Consider the following 14,923-nt stretch of genomic DNA (forward strand, 5'->3'; position numbering starts at 1 on the left):
CTGGCGGAGGGATGATGTCCGTGCGAGGTGTAACAACTCGTAAAAAATGTAAATTTAATAGACGTCCTCTTAGATAGTGTTATGGAATTGATTTATAATAACAAAGTATTTTGATATTTATTTATTATTAATTATCCGCTGCAACATAATGCGTTACAGCGAAGTAAGCACAATTAACAACTACTAATTCAGTAGTTAGACACTAGAATGAAAATGAACACAATATGTTAATCGATGACATTTATTTTTTAATTTTAAACATCTATTGCAACTTACAATAATTATGTCACTATACACGTACTATCAAGATAAACGCCTAATATACATATAATAACAAATACATATATGATCAACCACAATAGAGGTGATGCTTATTTTAATTATTATTAATATGAGCATCACCTTTATTGTGGTTTATCATATATGTATTTGTTAATATATTTATATTAGTTAGATAAAGAGTTAATGAATAATATAAACAACACGTAAAATTATTACAAATAATTAACTGTTCGAATTAAATAAAATGACTAAGCTTATATTTTGGCAAAAATACTTTTTCTTTATTAAAATATAACATTGTATTTTATTAAAAAATATTTATATTAATATAATATTTATGCAATTTCAATTATAAAAGTTTGCCTTTAAAAGACGTTCGACTAAATCGGAAATACGAAAATCAACAGGTAGCGGTTATATTAAACCCCCTCGAGTATCTGGAAACTCGTAAATATATTTATATATACATTCGAACTCGACGCCCGGGGTGATTCTGAAAAATGGAATCAAAAGGGTGTGCATTTATATATTCTACTTCTATAGATTCAACATCTCCTTATGATAAATGACATCATTTGATTCAAGACGAGTTCCTTTTTGATTCGGTTTTCCTCTTATATCACATTTCAGGCGTATAAAATAATAAGGGGCGTGAATTCAACTTGAAACTTTGGATTTTCTTAGAAATTTTCCGAAAAGCTTTTTTGCGATAAGATAAAACATTGTATTGTTGATTTTCAAATAAGGTATTCAGGTAGTACCAATGAAAACATAAAGAATACATTTTTTGCCACGCACATAATCGAACACACATGTGGCTTTCCTTGACAAGGATTATTCGGGTCGTGTACAAATACAATGTGTAATTTTGCTCTTCTCTTTTATCTTATGAACATATTGTAAAAGCAGATTTTTTTTCATTGTTAACAGTGAGATAATTTAACCAAATATTTGCATTGTTTTTGCAAAAAAAAAACGATGAATTTACAATTAATTTTAAGGATTAAAATATTTATTTCAATATTATATATATATATTAATCAAGTATTTTTTTATTATAAATTAAAAATATTTTTGCTTTGAGTAAAACATTTTTTAAGGTTTCGCTGGCTTTTAGGTGATTTTTATTACGAAAAGTGTAATTTGATAATCTTTTTAATTTTAAATTTTGCTATAAACAGAGGCCGTATTGAGTTATGGATCAGAATTTTAATCGTGATTTAATTTTATGGATATCAATTTACACGCGGATGTTATTGAAAATATCTCTTTTTTATTTTCAATAATCATAAATCTTTCTGCCTTCGATATTTACAAACCTGTGCAGAAATCAATAAACGTTAATATTAAATAAAACACCTAATATTTTTTTACGTGTACTGCTTCTTTAGAATTGTTTTGTATTTTAATGGTATAAGAGATTTCATTATATGTTTACGATTTTTATTTTATTTATAGATTCAAGCTGTAGAAATGTCAGTAGTAATTTCCAAGAAAAAAAACACACCTCTAAAAGCTTTTTATTCTCTACTTTCGAGTACACCAACATGAAAATTTATTTAATATTTATTATTTATTTTATTAATTTATTTAGCTTAATAGCTAATCTTTACATCTAACAAATTTAGTAAACATATATAAAAATATATAAAAAATACATAACAGAAAGAAAAAATGAAAATATACAATAATAAAGTCTTAATATTTTAATTTATTTCTATATGTACGAAGGTGTTTTTTTATTCCATTTATGAAACCCGTTATATTTTTGCTGTTTCGGATTTCTCTTGGAAGACTATTATATAAATCAAAACCTCCGTACATAATATAGTAATTTTATTTTATTGTATGGTTTATTTTGTATAGTAATTACTTTAGTAAATTTTGAGAATAAAACATATTAAAACACGTAAAAACAACACAGATTCGTGTATTAAGTCGAGACTAAATTTATGTAGCAATTTAATATTTTTATATAAATGCAGTACAAGTAATATAATTTTTTATATAAATGTATACGATTCTATTAAGACTAAATTAATATTAAATTGAAATATGAACACATTGTAATGAAAAAATTAAAAAAATTAGAAGCAAGTATTTCACACCAATACACGATGAAGTTATTAATTTTCTACTTTCAAATCGCGTGAAATTATACGTTCGTATTTTTATACGAATAACAATTTAACGCTGAAAAATTTAACAAGCAACCAATAAATGTCAGAAGTCTTTCTCGCGCAAATTATATTATATTTTTACACGAAATTTTGCAATTTTCTGTCTTCTGATTAAATATCTTATAAATTTGAAATATTTCGCTCTATATCCCTATAATTATACACACCTGCTGATAGAATCTACCAAATTTAATTACAGCGTTCGTGTCGTAGCACTTAGTTCGATTGTGGTGTTTAAGTAGCAGTCCGTGTAGTTCAATTTGCTCTCGACTAGTCGGATATTGACATTACATAACGTGCGATGACAAAGTTTTCGACAATATTGTTGTTGTGTTAGTTTTACCAGCTGCTGTTAATTATGAACTTATAGTTCACATGACGTCATAGAATCCTTTCCTCAATTAATTTTCTTTAAAATACTATTATCGCACTACCTTGCTTCCAACTGTATTTATATTTATTAGTAATTATTTTATATTGGTCCAAAAATTTTATTTATACCAGTTTTAGCATAAACTTATCTAATGTTTCTGATATTATTTTTATTTTTTTTATTTATTACCGTATTAATACGGTATTTTGTTTAGGAAGACGCTTCAGCATGAAATACGACATATCTCATATTAAAACACGGTCGACTGCAAACACTTTTGCGGGCAACTGGTTGATCGCGGTCGACGCGTATTTTAATCCTAAGCATAACCTAGTCAGAATGCATTTTTTTTTAATGAACTAATGTTCTAAATATTCAGTTTTAGAAGACAATTTCTCTCAAAAGATCTTGTATTTTAAGTTAAGAGGTTCTTGTGTATTTTATATAATTGTTTTGTGAAACCCTTTATTTTATTTAAATTCAGAGAAAGCGCTGATCTTGGAAAAAGTTATTATTAGTGTTAAAATAAATCCAGATTTTTTTTAAATTCCAAAAACAATAATAGAATTTTATTTATATACGACTTGATCATTATTTAAAGTTTTTTAATATTGATATTGATAAAAAATACTATATTTTAATAAAATTATAATAAAAAGTTGATAAAAACTGTCATATATTCATTGAAGAATTTTTTTTCTACTCAAATATATCAATATTCATTAGCAAGAAGACTTCTAGAATATTTTAATTTAACATAAATTATTTCTTCTTACATATTTTTCATTAAATTAATATTTAAAGGTCTCTTTTATTGTGACCTTTACTGCTATATATACTATTGTCTATATATTGCGTTTTAGACTCTATTTATACTTTTTGTATTCATATTTTTTATTTATTATATTTATCTGCAACATTATTTTATTTTAGCCAATTATTTATTCTACACTCTTAACATAAAATAAATTAATTATTGTAGTGTTTTAGAGAGAAAGAAAATATAAGAAGTACAAAAGAGCATGGCACATAAAAGCTTCGATTTCCAAGAACTACTTTAAAGTCCCTATTTCATTGTATGATTTATAAACAGTTGGGGTTTCGTGGAAGTCACACTCAGTTGCCAGGCACTTAGCCGAACTTCTGCAATAGCTCTTGATATATAAAAGTATTAAAATATGCACGGGAAAAGTTAGAAAAGCGCCTGGGGAAAATTCACCCTAGATTTAAAGTTACCCATGAAATGGTATCATCAAAAGTTCGCTATCGTATGTATGTTAGGTACCATTCAATACCCGCCGGGTTGTGAGCAAATTAAACTGAGCTCACTGCTAGTTAAGTACCACAATCGCAAACTAAGTGCTTTGACGACCGCTGGTTAAAATAAAAATTACTAGATTTTTATATGCATAGCGTTATAATATTATTAAATATAATAATATATTAATCTAATACACATAACAATAAAATTATTTTTTTAGTAAACGTTTATTTTGAACATATAAATAATTTTTCAAACATACCATTACTGTCAATATATTTATTGATTAATTACTAAAAAACATTTCACAATTTGAGTAAAGGAAAAAAAATCATAAAATGTAAAAATAAATTAAGTGGTGATTAAAGTTAATAAAGATCTTGAACCTTTTGCTTTGGTATTTTGTGCTTATATTTGAATTTATTGTTGTTTTTTATTGTAATCTCTGATACACGCGATAAGTGGGTTAGTGTGGTTACGTTAAATTTATTTATAGTATTTTATAGTATGCCAATTAAAATTTTATAATTGTTGGTATTTGAAGGCTAGTACAATTTTATTTTAAATAAGTATAAAAAAGTGCATTATATATTATTTTTATAGCTTTTATTGTGTATAATTTGCAAATTAGAAAAAGTGCAATATTACTGGTGCTACTCCACACAGGTCAGGTGTATGTTAAGATGGTCAGATTAATTGTTTATCGACTAAGATTTTTTGTAGTAAGCGAGCTCCTTCTATTAAATATCGGTCTAATGAGCACAATGGCGGCAAGCCCTTTAGAGAAAAGATTTAAAATATACTTATTACATTTTAGCTTGGAGTCCAGGTGTAAGCCCAGATATTTAACGCTTCTATTCAATTTTACTTCACTGCCCTTTTTATTTTGGAGAAGAGGTAGCAAAGTTTGTCTACATTTTACAAATATAATTGCTTCTATTTTAATTTAAGATTTTATTAGATCTTTGTTATTTATTCGAGATTAGTTTGAGACTGTTATCACTTATTAAAATAGCTATATCGTTAACATAAATAGTAAATATTTTTTTGAAATATTCGTATACAAAGAAAACTTCCCTGAAAAACTCCCGCTGGAATTTTACGCGGTATCGAGTATTCATTATTTAGTAAAAAAATATTGTTTTTGCTTTTCCGATATGAGCGTACTAAATTTAGCAGGTAGCTTGTAGTTTTTTTATTTGTATAGCTTAGGAATCAAACCGTCGAGCCATTCTGTGTCGAAAACGTTTTCTATATCTAACATTAAAAGGCCCGTATTTTTTTCATACTAAAATTAGCGCACATAAGCTAACTAAAAATAATAAGTTGATGTGTCAAGTGATTTTCGCGAAAGCCGAACTATTATTTATTCATTTTATTTCTTGAATTTTTTAAAACAATTTTACGAATTATTTAAAAAAAATTTTTTTTACTAATTGTTAAAAATGATTGTACTAGCTTCATTATTTAGTAAATCAAGTATTTTATATTTATAAAAAGAAAGATACAGACGCATGAAGGGAAATAACTGGTGACTCACTAAAAAATCGCTGGCGTTTAAAGGGTTAAAAACGCATAAAGATTATTTTTTTTTTACCTAATGACGAAATGTGGCGATAACTAATAGTAATATAAGATTTTTTTATTAGATAAATTTTAGCTGTATTCTAAATGGTTAGGAAATATCAAAATGATATTTAGGCATTAAAGATTATTGTTAAGTAATGATTGTAAATTTCAGGAGGATGTTTAATTAACCTTTTTTTATATAATCTGAAAATTCTAGGACTTTTTTAATGAAATATAAAATTTTTCGTAAACTAATTATTCGCATTAAAAGCAATTCTCGTATTTTTCATATTTATCTACCTAATGTGTTCTAAGTTTTAGAGTGTTTAAAATTTTAAGTGAATTTTTACGATACAGAAAAAGCGTCAGCTAACATTTCAGTGTTTGCTATGATATTTATAGTTTTTACCAGTGGAATATTCATGTGTTTGTTTTTTCAACAATTTAGTTATTCTCCATTATGAATTATCTGCTGGTTTTAATTTTTTAAGTTTACGTGATCTTTTAATGCGTCAGCTTTCTTAGTGCTACAGAAAAATCAGCTAGCATCTCTGCCTTGCTCTGATCTATTTTAGATACCTTTTTGATGAACAATGTTTATTATAAGAATAGGATCCAGTAGGATAGCCTTAATGCCGAAACACTAATTCTAAAAAAAAACAGCTGGATTTATATGCTAAATAATGTATGAAATGTTTTGCGGAAACAATGTTTAAATCAAAATTCTCAAAAAAAAAAAATTACACTTTTAATCAATCAAATACTTCACCTTGGAGGATAATTAAAATCGGGAGAAAAATATTACACATAATTGGGAAACCGAATCATGAAAAAAATGGTAATAGTGCACAATAATATTGATGGAACTCAATATTTAATGAAATCTACAAAATAAAATATTTATCTCCTAACAAATTATAAATAACGTTATTTGAATAAAAAATGTTGATTTCTTGATATATTAATGTCATATATGTATACTGATTGTTTCACTTTTTTAAATTACAAATATCATGAAATTAAAAATAAATTAACATGTATTATTACATTTTAAGACTAATATTATCCGTACTTTATATTTTTTTTAAATATATGTTATAGTTTTAAAAGCAATTCTGCGAAATATGATTTAATCAAAGCTAGAAGATCTTATTTATTTCTCGAGTGCAAAAGCGAAAGCTTATATTAAAACTTAAAAGCAAATTCGTGCAAAATTTCGGTACACTTGAAAGTTCGTTAGAATGTGATGATTTAATTCATAAATGACAACACATAATTTATTTATAGCATCGTTGTATAAATAACTATTGTAACACTTTATGTATTTTTCTGTTTCAGATTCTACATAGTCATCGTTCCTTGTGTGTGCTTTAAACTAAATTTAATTCGTTTATCAACATAAAAACATACACACATAATATGATATGTGTGTAGTGTTATACTAGCTCGATACCGAGTCAAGGTTTTCCACTTGAGTCAGTACACCGCGATCGTCCGTTGAGTTAAGAAGAAAATCACTCTGAACCCAGTGATAACAATACGTTTAACCACTCAAATGTATTAGTAAATAGTTTAACCAACATTTTAAATAAACTGAAATTTATAACAATAAATTCAATCACCGAAATGTGACTGTATTCATCGGGGCACAATTAAAAGTGCATCAAGTGTTGAGTAGTATTTTTTGTGGGTATCTAAGATGTCTCTCGAAGATACGATAGGGATGCTGGATCATCTGGATTTGAGCAGTTTGCCCATCGAACTGCTGAGATCGCTGAATAAGACTCAGGAGGAAGAATGCGAGATGATGATGAAAAATGCTCATCCTGACGGGCATTGTCCTCCCTATTGGGACGGGATATTATGTTGGCCGTACAGTTCTCCGGGTTCATCGGCTGTCTTATCGTGTTTTGATGAGTGGGATGGCATCAAGTATGATTCATCACGTGAGTTTTCATTTTTTATAATATTTATACAAGTGTTTTAATGGATTATAGGTTCATACAAACGTCAGTACGGTTCATGGATATATACAATTACTAATTGTTACACTTTCAAATTGTTTTAATAATGTGTCGTGTATCACACTAACGATTATTAATGTGTTTTGCTTTTTGAGGTCCCTAGTATTTTTTACAGTTTACATCGTCTTTGTAAGTTAACGCTTATTAATAGCTTCCTAATTTTATTCATTATAATCAAGTTAGGCCGCAACTTTTTGGTACGAAGTCTATTATTTAATGCCTTCACTACACTCTCTGGAAGTTGGCCAAGGACGAAGAATATAGTGAGTTACTTTGGGGTTACTTCGGTCGAGCTCGTTTCTGCCCGCTCTAAAATCTCTCGGAAGTTGTCCGAGGTTACCGAGAACGGAGGGTAAAGTGGGAGTAATTCAGTCGACTTGGCCAGCTTCGAGCGCTTCCGAAAATTGTCGGCAAAAGGACCGAAGTCAAAGAAACCGAAGTCGGAGCTACTCTTTCGAGCGCGAGCGGTGAAATACTTCCCCTTTCGCTCTCTCGCGTGTTAGAGAGATAATGATATGGTTTTTCGCAAACTGAGATAGAATGAGTAATTCGGTTCAATTTCAGTATGCGCGTAGGCGTCCTATGGTTAACATGCATGTCGAGCGCGGTCATGTTATAATACCACATGCTTATCGGGAACTTCAACAGACATACTGACATCTTTGAATATTTTAGGGCACCAAAGGGGATTAATCATATTTTTGATAGTATATTCTTCTAACAGATAACGTTATTATATTTTTTTTTTCATAAAAAATTAAATAATTAGTGGTACTTGATTTTGTTAAAAAAAATCGTTTCGAATATCCTTATGTATTATTCTAGATCGGTTTATATAAATGTCACACTATAACGAATTCTTATTTAGAATCGATGGCGACAAATTCTATGATAGTCACAGATGTGGTGTTCGTATTCTGAAGTATCATTTATATGCCTTGTCATTTTTCAAAAGCCGACAAATATTTTGCGTAAATTGAATATTTACGACCGAAAAGTTTTCACTGATTTTGTATTGTTGAGTGCTCACACAAACTTTTATAATTATCAGTAGCGTAATTTTAATAATATGACAATTTAAAAATTGCAATTATTTGGCACATTTTTCGATCGCGCGCAAATATGCCAGCTGCCGCGTGCGGACGTCATTTACACCCGCCGTTCGGACGGCATATGAAATTTGTGGCAGTGTGGCCGCTACTTGGAAGTCGGCGACCTCGGCCGACTTCAGTTGAACTTCGGTTCGGACAACTTCCAAAGAGTGTAGTTCAAGCATAAGAGTTGATCTAGCTCATTTAATTATTAGATAGTACAATACGTGTATAGATAAAAAAAAATAGTTTTTCTACGATATTTATAACTTAAATTTCTTATTATACAGGGAAAAAATTACTGTTTAGATATATATTTTTGGTTATGTGATATTTATTTATTTATTCATAAATATGATATACATATGTGCATTAACAAATAATTGCCAATGGATCTCGTACATAAAAAAAAAATAATAAATTGTTTATTTACATATATATGTACATATACTAATAAATATATGAATTAAGTTACAAAATAAAATAAAACCAATGTGTAATTAATTATGAGTACTATGTATTTTTAGTGAATTATTTTATACTTAGCGTTCATAGATATATAAATAATAATTCTAATTGCATACTTCTTAAAAAATTATTTTCACCCATTCTAATACAAAGAAAATTTCGTCATTATAAGATTTCATCTTACAAAGTCACATTATTGAGTTGCTAAGCATTTTAGTATTTTAATGTCTCATTATAATTATTGATTACGCGGGAAAAAAATAAATTGACCATTAAACAAAATGCTAAGATCATTTATTAGGTTTTCCTTTATAAGAAATAGTATTCCGTAGGGAAATCTCGTAATGTAAATCTTCCTAAAATATCGGAAGTAATTTATTAAACCCCATATTCATAATAAATCTAAATCATCGTAAAAAGATAAATACGTTGTTCAATAAGTTAACATATTTTAAAATTTAACAATTGCTGTATTTATATGATTTATCGACAAAATAAACAACAGTCAACCGAAATTTTTTACTTGCAAAACTCTAAAGCATTTTAAGTTAAACTAATCACAAACAATAATTTTTTGGTGATTCTTGAAACTTTGCGAAAAAGTCACGTAATAAATTGTTGATTAAGAATAAAAAGTTTTCTTTATTAAAAGCCTTTTTTAGGTTAGTATATTTATTTTTTTAAGAGAGAATAAAGAAAAAATAGTAGTAATAAAGCGTTTACATTTAAATTATATGTTATTAATTAAATATAAATATTTTTAAAAGGTAATCAATTTTTTTATTTCTAAACATCGTTAATATAGAAATATAGAATTCCGTAAATAAAGAGAAAATATAAAAATAAAATTTTAATGTGCTCTTACAGCATTCATAATACTTTAATAATATAATTCAAAAAGGAAGTCTACCACTTCCTTATTTTTGGTATTTTATTAAAAAGATCACAATTTTTTTAAGAATTTTTTTTTAGTGACGTGTTTTAATTGATGAAAATATTTTTAATATGAAAATATAAAATAATTAAAAAAAAACAGCACAATGCTAAATTAAAAAAAACACTATTGCAATTATAAAATAAATTAAAAATAACACCACAGTTTTATGTTTTTTGGTGCAAAATATGAGAATTACTTTTAACTATTATAAATTAAAATAGCAAAAAATACAATAAATATATGTTTCCTAATTATTTCCGCTTCTACTAAAACTACATTTTAATTTCAAAATAATATGTTTTTATATTAATAAATTATATTAAAATGTCGCTGCTGGTGATAGATTTATTTATATAAAATAATTTAATTTTACATTAATAGTAACTTTATTTTAAATATAAAGCGTCATAATCGATTAGGTATTTTTTACATATTTTCCATGAATAATAAGAATCAAGCGCGTACAGTGCGATACATTTACTTTCGTTCGCTCGCTTATAAAGTGACGAGAGTAAGTGAGAGAAAAGAGCGTGTGTTTCATGCGTTCCGCATGCCCTCATCTCTCACTCACTTTCGTCACTTAGCACGCGAGCGAGCGAAAGGGAATATATCTCACCGTACGCGTCTAATAAAAATATAATTAGTCTAATGCTAATATAATCAGTGTGTAAAATATTATTAAAATATGATTAGCTTAACCCTTTGTCTTTTGAAAAAGTGAATTTACAAAAAATTCAAGTCATTTGTAAAAGCTTAATTTTTTAAATTCATTATATACTACTTATCACGCAAAAAAATAATAAATAAAATCACATTTTGTGCTTTATTAAAATAATATTTCAGATTTAATATACATATTTATTTTATTAGGCATTATTAAAAAAAATATCCATAGTCAAAAATTGTTGTTATCAAACTCTTATTCTGCGAATTTGGCTAGAACCCCCTCATACATGTTTATTTACCTTTTCTTGTTTATTTTATCTTATTTACCTCACGAATAGGCGAGTTTACGTTGTTTTCATATGTGGTTTTTGGTTATACATTATAAAATCATGATATTTTTAAATGTCGTAAAATTCGATACATTTCATCGTTCCGCTCTCGTTAGACCAATATAGAATTCAGATTGTATATTTATACACTCGCACATATGCAATATTTAAATTCTGAAAAATAAACCAGACGTTTAGAAACGCAATATATAACGATGAAATATTTATCAACTCCATTAGAAAAAAAGTAATATTTTATTGCCAAATGCGTTATATGTGTTTATTTATACACCTTGAAGATAAAACAGTATCTTTCAACACTGTTTGCTGTGCGATTATTTATTCAAAATACTGATAAAAAAGATAAGAGATGTAATTATACCGTGTGTATATTTGACTCTGTGTGTACATAAAGCTATTTAATTATTAAACAGTTCCTTTTGAGTTCAAAGTATAATGGGTTATTTTAAACAAATGGTTGCCTCAAATTTATATTTATATTACTACTACTAATTATATATATTTATATATAAATATATTTAAATTTAAAATACAAGTATTATCATTTTATTAAAGTTACAAACATTTATTTATTTTCTTTATATATTATCTTAGATACAATATTATATTTCATATGTATAGCAAAAAATAAATTAAATTCAAGTTGAAATTAATAATTGGGTAACTTTCAATTATACTATTTATAATGCTCGTATATTTACGTTTGTGACTCAAATGTCTGAGTATATTATAACGAATTATGTGTTGTTGCGTCTGTTACATGTTTAATGTGTGGAAATTATATAAGGTTTACGTATTTATATAATAATATATTATATAATAATTTATATGTCAAGTACAAAAAAATATAAACATTCTGTGGCTGTTTGAAATTATAGAAATTTTTATGTTTAAGGATCATATATATCACAAATTTTTAATTAAATTCATCCAACAATTTTTAGACTTTTATTTAAAATTTAGGTGAAAATAAAAAAAATCTGAAATTAACCTTCAACCCAAAAAAAAGTATTTTAGTATAATTTTTTATCTTTCTGCTTTAGAAAAAAAATTAAGATTGTAGCAGTGCTTAAGAAGTTATGTTTAAAAATTAATTCGAAACATAAGTCTTAATAAATATCTTAACATAAATTATTAAAAGTTCCAAATTTTGATTTAAGTAGTACTTATGAAAGATTTACATTAGAAAAAATTATTCTCAGAAGAGTCAGATTTTTGCAGTATATTTAGGAAATTAGTGATTTAGAAATAATTTTTATCATAAATCAGAAAGTGAGGAAATATTTCAGAAGAACTAAATTAAATTTATTTGGTAATTTATATAAAAAAATAATAGTTTAAATTAAGATTTTCTGTGAAGATTATGCTGTTAAAAACTTAATAAATCAAATAAAGGTCTAAATAGAGAATTTAGCAAAAATTAACAAAATTCAATTCGTAAATTCATCTCAAATATAATGATATATTTTTAGATTCGATTATGGCTAAAATTTCACCTCAAAAAAATAAGTGAATGCAGATTTAAGCAGTATTTTTAATTAAATTTATTATAAAATAAATTAGGCTTAAATTTATTTTATATAAATTTAAATTTTTATATAAATTTATATAAATAAATATAAATATATTTATGTAAATTTATATAAAATTTTATATAAATTTATATAAATTAGGTTTAAATTTATTTTATATAAATTTATTATAAAAATAAATTAGGCTTATGGTTTACCTCGAACAGCAAATGAAAAATTAATGGTTTAAAAACATATAGCGAAAGTCACTGCTTTTATCAAAATTTATTAAAAAAATACTTATTTTCAATATATTTTAGCAGAAATTAACAGAAGCTAATCAAAAAATTGATTTCAAGCCAAAGAGTCTAAATTAAGATTTAATTAGTATCCATAAAAAAACTATGCTTAAAAAAATCCATTTCAAAAGAGTATAAATTATGATTTTTTCGATATTTATTTAAAGTTCATATTTTAGAAATAAATTTTAAAGAGAAAAAAAAATATTTTAGCAAAATTAAACAGAAATTATTCATAAATTTATATAAAAAAATATAGTATAAATTAAGATGTCATTATCACAAAAACAACTATCTAGCTTATGCTATTAAAAAACTATTATATTTTTTTTATTAAAGTTTGTAACTGTACCTATAAAAAAACTAGAGTAATAATAGAATTTGATTTAAAAATTTATCTTAAATATTGAAGTATTATTTAGGAGTTTTGTAGTGCTTCTTAAAAAATATTTTTAAAAAATAGACGAGTCTAAATGCAGATTTAAGCAATAATTTAAAATTCTTTTTATATTAATACATTTTAAAGAAAAATAAGAATAAAAATTAAAATAACACATAAGTTCATGGTTTAGAAATTCATTACAAATAAAATATAGGTAAAACTAATAAAAAGTTTTTGCTTAAAAAAAATTATCGGAAGGTCTCTGAATGAAGATTTTAGCAGTACTCATAATCAGTTTATTTATATAGATTTCAGCAGTAAAATAATATTTCAAAGCAGTTTTAATAAGGATTTTAGTAAAATTTAAGAAAACTTTTTGTTTTAAGAATGCATTTTAAACAAAAAGTAGAAATAAATATTTTAGTAGAACTAAAAAATATTTGTACTTCAAAAAATAAATATCATAAATGTAATAGATTTATATCTGAGAGCATGTTTTAGCTGATTTTATTAATTACTGTTTATCTTAAACAAAAGTTTTAAAAAATATCATAGCAAAAATTAACAAAATTGTATATTCTGGAAAGTAATCTTAAATAAAATATTGGAAATTTAGTCATCGGTTTCAGCTATAAAAAAATTATGCTTTGAAAAAAATACATTTCAAAAAATTTTATGTTTGAAATCAAAATAAAGAATTCAGTCATACTTATCAAAAATTTATGCTTAGGAAGTCTATTTCAAACAGATAAATCTCAACAAAGTTTACAGAATATTGTAATTTAAGAGTGTACAAAATTTGGTTTTTAGGATTTTATTAATTAAATCCCTATTAATTTTTGAAAAAAAATCCCTTTGAAGTAAGTAAAAAGATTTATGTTTATTTAATAATAATATTTATTAATTTGTAAGTGTAAATTTATGTACGCGTATTTAATATATTTTAATAAAAATATTAATTTAAATTTAAGAAAATTTTGAAATTTCTATACGACCTATATGTGTAAATCATTATATATTTTTGTACTATTTTGGGAAGCATTACTACATTTTTTAATAATTATAATCTATAAAGTTATATAGTTACATTTATTCGTATGTAAAAATCATACACAATATTATTACAAAGTGATATGATCTGCTGCTTTAATACTTTGATTATATTAGAGTAGTTGCAATAGTAGTAGTAAGTAGTCTTTATGTTAACTACATTGTTGATATTTTAATATTTTGCAGTGGCTCTATCAATGTCAATTGAGTTGTATCAATGACGCCTTTGGGTACCCATAGAATACATGAATGTTTGCTATATAACACCTAATTGAACGTCTACACTACAGGACATTTCAAATAAGACTAGCTGCTGAGAAAATTGCAAATTACCTAACATAATGATACGAACCACCGAAATACACCTGCGTACGAATTTACTTGACGTTTAAAGCTATTAGCATATTTCTTCAGAGTCTCTGATCCTTGTAATATATGACAGACATAAAGCAACCTCGTTTTTATATATATGAATTATTC

The 14,923-nt window shown here is 25.5% G+C and overlaps 1 protein-coding gene across 3 annotated transcripts in view; it reads left to right on the plus strand.

The window, feature by feature from the left end:
* The window catches only part of Dh44-R2 (Diuretic hormone 44 receptor 2), a 100,924-nt gene that overhangs the window by 22,646 nt on the left and 63,355 nt on the right, over positions 1 to 14,923 (plus strand). For 2 of the 3 annotated variants that reach the window (XM_088195022.1, XM_088195023.1), the window contains exon 1: positions 7,144 to 7,611. In XM_088195022.1, coding sequence (XP_088051148.1) covers positions 7,365 to 7,611 — 247 coding nt within the window. In that variant the 5' untranslated portion in view covers positions 7,144 to 7,364. Of the gene's footprint in view, positions 1 to 7,003; positions 7,612 to 14,923 lie in introns of those variants that run through there. The other variant, XM_088195024.1, reaches the window with a different exon arrangement.

Source organism: Plectrocnemia conspersa, unplaced genomic scaffold (assembly GCF_051122295.1).
Source record: "Plectrocnemia conspersa isolate PC_06_02 unplaced genomic scaffold, ASM5112229v1 ptg000010l, whole genome shotgun sequence".
Taxonomy (NCBI): Eukaryota; Metazoa; Arthropoda; class Insecta; order Trichoptera; family Polycentropodidae; genus Plectrocnemia; species Plectrocnemia conspersa.